Source organism: Marmota marmota, unplaced genomic scaffold (genome assembly GCF_001458135.2).
Source record: "Marmota marmota marmota unplaced genomic scaffold, marMar, whole genome shotgun sequence".
In the NCBI taxonomy this organism is placed as follows: Eukaryota; Metazoa; Chordata; class Mammalia; order Rodentia; family Sciuridae; genus Marmota; species Marmota marmota.
The window spans coordinates 5,977,143-5,983,787 of record NW_026000241.1 but is presented as its reverse complement, the minus strand read 5'-3'; the positions used below and the strand labels follow the sequence as shown (position 1 = coordinate 5,983,787).

The window sequence follows — 6,645 nt, the reverse complement described above, 5'->3', positions numbered from 1 at the left end:
TTTTTTTTTTTTTTTTTTTTTTTTTACTATCTTTATTTTTATGTGGTACTGAGAATCTAACCCAGGGCCTCACACATGCCAGGCGAGTGCTCTACCACTGAGCCACATCCCCAGCCCTTTTATGCAATGACATCAAGGACCCTCATGGCCTGAGCAGAGGTCCACCTCCCTTTGGGGACCTCCTCAGGATGCTCCATCCCAGTGACGGGGGGTCTGTTGCCTGTCCCCTTTCTGCCTCTGCTCCTGGCTTGCAAAAGGTCTCAGGAAGGGTTCATGGTGCCACTCTACAAGCACTGAGTCATTCCTCCTCCCACGACAGCCCCTTTGTGCTGAGGACACTGGGGTCCAGGGAACTCACTGGACTCGCTCGGGGTCTCCACGCTGTTAAAGAAACGAGCCTCCACTTCTGGTGACTTTTCTTCTGCTCAGGAAACAAACCTTCCCGCGTGACCCCTTCCCTTTTCCTACTCCCTCTCTGCTCCTCACCCCCAACTTAGGCCGCTGCAGAGCCCCAAGACAGAGTTGCTGCTCCCCCTCCCACCACTTCTAGGCTGTGTTTTGCAGATGGAGAGAGCAGATCTGCCCAATATGAGCACTGTGATCCCCAAACCTCCACACAATGATCCAGCTATAAACTTTTTCTCCCCAGCACTTTTTTTCTACCCTTACTATTTTGTCCTCTACCTCTGAGACCTGACTCCAAAGTGGTGTCCCCACCCAGCGGCTGAGAAATGGTTGAAAGCTAGGAGTTGCAGGTTATGCCCAACTGCTGCTGCGTGTCTCTGGCCTGAGGCTCCGCCTCTCTGGGCTCTGGTTTCTTCATCTGGAATGAAGTGGACACACAGACATTCATGCTCAACTCACAATAATTGTGCACCTACTATGTACCAGACCTGTGTGGGCATGATGGGAACAAGGCAAATGTACACTTGGCTTTTGGGGCTCTAACCCAGTCTGATGGGGGAGGCAGCCAGGAATCAGAAACATAAAGGTGGGAGCTGGTCAAAAGGGGACCTGAGCTAGTGGAAGAGCAGAGTTCCTGGAGGAGGCCACCATCTAAGAGGAGTAATTTAAGCAAAAAGAGAGGAGAGGGTTCCGTAGTGGAGGAAATGGCCAGTGCAAAGATCCTGGGGAATGCCTTTGGCAGAAGAGCTTTAAGGAAGGAGAGCAGGTGCTGCAAAGAGGAAACGATGTCAAAAACAAAATAAGGGCCTTATGGAGGTAAGGGGAGAGGAGAACAAGAAAAGAGAAGGGGAAGGTGGGCTGGCCAGGAGAGAAGAGGGGGTGGAGAAAAAGGGAGAAGAGGGATGGGGTTCAAGAGCCAGCAGCAGGCCTGGATCGCACTCCCGTTGTAAGATTGCCCCCTAGCGGCCCAGTGGAGAAGACGCGCGTAGATGCGCTGGTCCCGCTTCCCGCCCTCGAGGCGGTTCACAGAAGGGGCTGCCATCGGTTAATCAAGAAACCTACCGTCTCCCATGGACAGAATGTGGACAGCAGCCCCCAGACCCTCCCCATGGCCCTACTTCGCAGGTGCGGTCTTTGGAGCTTCCCGCAGATGTGCTCCCGACTCCCACCGAGCCCGAGGCTACTGCTGTCCCCATTGCATAGAGAGGGAAACCGAGGATCAGAGGGGAGCTCGTGGGATGCAGAGGCAGGACTTGTACCCAGGCCCTTTCTTGTGACCTTCAGAATGGGTTGACCCCTGGAGGGGGTCCAACCCCTCCCGTAGGACTCGGGAAGCCACAGGGTGGGGCGGAACCGTGGGTGTCCCTGGCGCCCCAAGGTGCCAATTAAATGCTCCTGGCCGTCTGGGACCAGAGCTGGGGACAGCGGCATGGCCGAACCGGGGCCGGAGCCCGGGCGCGCGTGGCGGGTGCTGGCCCTGTGCGGGGTCGCCGTGTTTTTGGCGGCGGCGGCGGCCGGTGGGGCCCTGGTAGCGTGGAATCTGGCTGCCTCCGCTGCCGGGGGGCCCCGCTGCCCGGAGCCGGGATTCAACGCCACAGCGCCGCCCCAGGACCCCGCACCCGAAGTCGAGGAGCTGCGGCGCCGGCTGGCAGAGGCCGCCCAGCGCGAGGAGACCCTGGCCAGGCAGCTGGAGCAGGCGGAGAGTGTCCGTCGCGAGTTGGAGGAGGCTCTCAGGGCTTGCGAGAACCGGCAGGTAGGTGGGCAGGGGGAGGGCTGGGGAATCCGGAAGGCTGGGGAAGACGGTGTTGGACACAGCCCTAGGCTCCGTCCCTGTGCTTCTGTTTCCCCGATTCTTCAATTAGAGAGCAAGGAGAATAGCACCATAATTCCAACACATAATTCCAGTTCACCTTGCAGTCTACCTTCTAAATAAGACAAACTTTTCCTCGTTATTTGCCAGATAAATCATGGCTGGGGAAACCCCAGACCCCTGAGCCCACCTGGGGAGGCCCTATGCTAACTTCCCCCATGTGCTTACTCAGCCCCGCCTCAAGCCAGTTTCCAGTCCTATTTTGAGAGAGGGACACTCATGTCACCTGTAATTAGGAAGCTAAAATTGTCTTCTGGGGGAGGTAGCAGCCAGAACCTCCCCTTTTCTGGGGCATCCCCCTCACACACACACACACACACACACACCAGACTCTTAACCCTCCCCAGCCTGAGCTTCATAGAAGAACCATCCTCAAAGCCCAATCATTTGCATTTATTGAGTGACTACTGTCTACCTCTGTGTACTTGCCTAGCAGAGGTTAGGCAGCATCTGAACTTTAAAAATCAGAAGAATCCTGCCCCCTTTCTACCTGCCCCAAAGAAGGGCCTGGAGCAGCTGCTGTTGAAGCAGCCTGCGCTGGGTTTTGAGTTATGACTGCCCTTCACAACTAGAAGATGCCCTGGGGAGGCCAGGTCTGTTTTGCAGGGGTGATCTGTAAGCCACACGCTCTCCAGAAACCCAATCATTGTTAACATCGGATTGTCTTAGGTTGGTTTGAAACTCAGTGAGTCCTGGATGGAACTGGGGTTGGAACTGGAGCCTGTCTCACTTCAACTTTCCGGTGGCTTGGGGGTAGAGGGACAGTAGATCTAGACAGAAATCTTCCCCCAGGCAGGCAGCTGTCACCATTCAGTACCCCAAGCTTCAGAGGCCACTTCTATTTTACAACCACAAGGTCCCAAAAGGATATTCCCAACAAAGCCCAGGCAACGGGTGGACAATGTAGTGTCACTCTCCCAAGAAAAGGCTGTCCCAATTCACCACTCCCNGCCCTGGCGCGCTGGGAGGCGGTGGCCACGGAGTCTGCGCAGCGGTTGGACGAGGTGCTGCGGCGCGCAAGCGCGGCCGAAGCTGAGGCGAAGTCTGCGCGGCCCGAGAGGCGGCCCTGCGCGAGCGCGTGTGAGTAAGGGGCGGGCCTTGGGGGGGACGGGCAGGCGGACGAGGTGTCAGACCAATGGCTGTGCGGAGTTTCGTACTTTCAGCCAATCAGCACCTTGGGCGTGACTTGGGCGGGAAGGGTGTGGTCACGTGGGCGGGGTTTCGTGAGACTCCAGTTAGAATCCTGAAGTGGTAACCTGGGGAGGGGGCGGGGAGGGGGGCTCTCCAGGGGCCCCCGGGTTACAGCTGACTTTCTGGAGGTCCCCGGGGTCGGGACCAAATAGGGGCTCCGGGCAGGAGGGAGAGAGAAGGATGCAAAGTAAAGGAGTATTGACGGGGGTCGGTAATTTGGGGTGGAGAGAAGCGGTTGGGGGTCCCTGGGGAGGAGTCCCGTAATAGCAGAAAGTGGAGAGGGAATGGGGACCCGGAGGATGAAGATCGAGTTCCCGGGAAGTGGGCGACCCAGCGGGCGGAGGCTGGGGTCTCTAGGGACGGGGTCCAGGTGCTGACGGTCCCCTCCTTCCCGGCAGTGTCGCTCTGGAAGCCGAGTTGGGTCCCCAGCGCAGAGGGTCGCGCCCCCGACCCCGCTCAGGGTCCCGATCCAGGGCCAGCCCCCGCTCGCGCTCTCGCCCCGGGCCGTCCAAGGGTTGCCGGCGGCCGCCGCGGCGAGAAGGATGAGTCCCTCCCCAGCAGGATGGGGCTCCGGGCCAGGAGGACAGGTACTGTGGGGACGCAGCGGGGACGGTGTGAAGACGCCCAGTGCCGGATGAGATGCCCAGTTCACACCATCCGCGCTCAGAACCGGGAGACCCAGGCACCGGACCACCTGATGTCTGGTCGACAGGTGGGGAAACTGAGCCCGTTGGGTCACGTGGTGAAATAAGGACCTGACCGAGTTCTCTAACCCACAATGTGACCTGCATCCCACAAACAAGGGAACTGGAGGTCCAGCCCTAACTCAGGAGTGACCTCTCTAGGCTTCACTTTATACTGCTTGCAAAACAAGTGACTTTCCAGTCAGTTTTGATACCAAAAACTGACAATTATGGCCCTTCCCCCTGCGAGATGGAACTTTAATAGAGAACCAAATAACCCCTAGTACTTATGGATCAAATGAGAAATGTTATGAATTCTGGAAAAAAGTCATCAGAATCAGAGCCAAGGTGAGGGTGTCCACTATCGAGTATTTAATATCATTCTGGAGGTACCAGCCAATGCAATTAGACAAGGCAAAGAAATAAGAGGTATGAACACAGGAGAAAGAGGATTTGTAGGTTGAATCATATGAAAGTGTTCTTTCTATAGGTCAGAGGTTACAGAAATGTCGACAATTTGATATGGCCTTAATTTCACATTATTTGTAGTTTTTAGATTTACATTTATTTTTTTATTTTTAAAATGTTTGCCTTTTCATCTAAATTTAACCTAATTCAACATTAGGTATTAATTCAGGCTAACGGAAAAAATTGGAAGTCCCCTCCATTTGGATTTGTTTGCTGCCTCCTCATTATTGGATTCAGGTTAGAATTTTGGGTAGGATCATCCCCAACATGATTCAATCTATTAGTTATTTTCTGGTCATATAATTTTATATATAGAAAACCCCGGAGAATGGACTGAAACTTACTTTTTTGTTTGTAAGCAATTAGTTAGACAATCCTTTGGAAGGGAAGAAAAAAAAAAAAAAGGTCCCATTTCAGATCTTTTTTAAAAAAGGTTTTTTGGAGGCTGGGGCTGGGGCTCAGTGGCAGAGCGCTTGCCTAGCATGTGTGAGACTCTGGGTTTGATCCTCAGCACCACATGAAAATAAATAAATAAAATAAAGGTATAAAAAGGCAAAACAAAACAAAAAAAGGGTTTTTTTTCTTGTTTGTTTATTTTTTTGTGATGCTGGGGATTGAACCCAGGGCCTTGTGCATGTGAGGCAAGCACTCTACCAACTGAGCTATATTCCCAACCCCCCAAAAATGTTTTGAATTGTAAAATATACATAATACAAAATCAACCATATTACCCTTTGTCCCCCCCCAGTTTTTTGTGGTGCTGGAAATGGAACCTAGGGCTACGCACATGGTAGATAGGCAGAGCTCTACCACTGAGCCTCACCCCCAGCCCTGTGTTAACCATTATTGTTTGTATAATTCATTGGCATCAACTATACATTCACAATATTGTATAACCATCATCACTCTCTATTTCCAGAATTTTCCATTATCCCATTAACTCTCCCATTAAACAATTACTCCCCCCCAGCCCCTACTAACATCTGTCTCCTTTCTGTCCCTATGAACTTGCCTATTCTACTTATTTCATAAAAGTGAAATCAGACAATATTTGCTCTTTGTGTCAGTTGTTTTTCTCAGTATAATGTTTTCAAAGTTCATTTGGGTTGCAATATGCATATATCAGAATTTTATTCCTTTTAATGACTACATAATATCCCATTATATGTGTATAACATGTGTTGGGGGTTTTGTTATTTTATTTTATATTTATTTTGTAGGTCTCACTATGCCCAGGCTGGCCTTGAACTCCAGGGTTCAAATGCTCTTCCTGCCTCAGCCTCCAAGTAGCTGGGACTACAGGCCCATTATATCACCATGCTTGGCTGTGTGGTCCCTTTAGTTTTTTCTACCTTGTAGTTTTGCAAAGATTTAAAAAAAAAAATCCCCAAAATAAAAAGTTGAATACACTGAGTTGGCACTGATGCGGAGAAAGAAACAGTCCCACACTGTGCTGGTGGGACTGCCTGTCAGTAGTTATTTTGGAAAACAGTTTTCTAGGCTCTCACAAAATTAAAGGTGCAAGCTGGGTGTAAGGATGCACACCTGTCATCCCAGTGACTGGAGTCTGAGACAGGAGGATCACAAGTTCGAGGCCAGCCTCAGCAACTTAGTGAGGCCCTAAGCAATGCAGTGAGACCCTGTCTCAAAATAAAACGTAAAAAAGGGCTGGGAATGTGGCTCAATGGTTAGGCACCCCTGGGTTCAATCCCTAGTACAGAAAGAAAGAAAGAGAGAGAGAGAGAAAGAAAGAACCTAAAAATGCATATACCCTTGACCCATCAATTCCCTTCTAGGAATTTTCCTACAGTCATGTTTATATGAGTATAAAATGATGGGCTTAGTGTCGCGCAGAATCCTGTGGGCTCACGCACACAAAGTGTTAAGTTTTGCTGTGAGAAAGTATGAACTCTTTGAACTGTGTCCTTGTTGCTGTCTTAAGAAGAGAAAAGAATGTTCTGCCAAGTGTAAAATTTATATATATATGTATGTGTTTGCCTGGGAATAACTAACCACAAGTTAATTGAT

The 6,645-nt window shown here is 51.2% G+C and overlaps 1 protein-coding gene across 1 annotated transcript; it reads left to right on the top strand.

Moving 5' to 3' along the window:
* Nucleotides 1-1,834: 1,834 nt before the first annotated feature.
* On the top strand, nt 1,835-5,069 carry Ccdc194 (coiled-coil domain containing 194). The gene is given in 4 exon segments (XM_048794765.1): nt 1,835-2,207; nt 3,158-3,307; nt 3,310-3,355; nt 3,865-5,069. Coding segments are annotated over 4 exon segments (717 nt in total). The 3' UTR covers nt 4,013-5,069.
* The last annotated feature ends 1,576 nt before the right edge of the window (nt 5,070-6,645 follow it).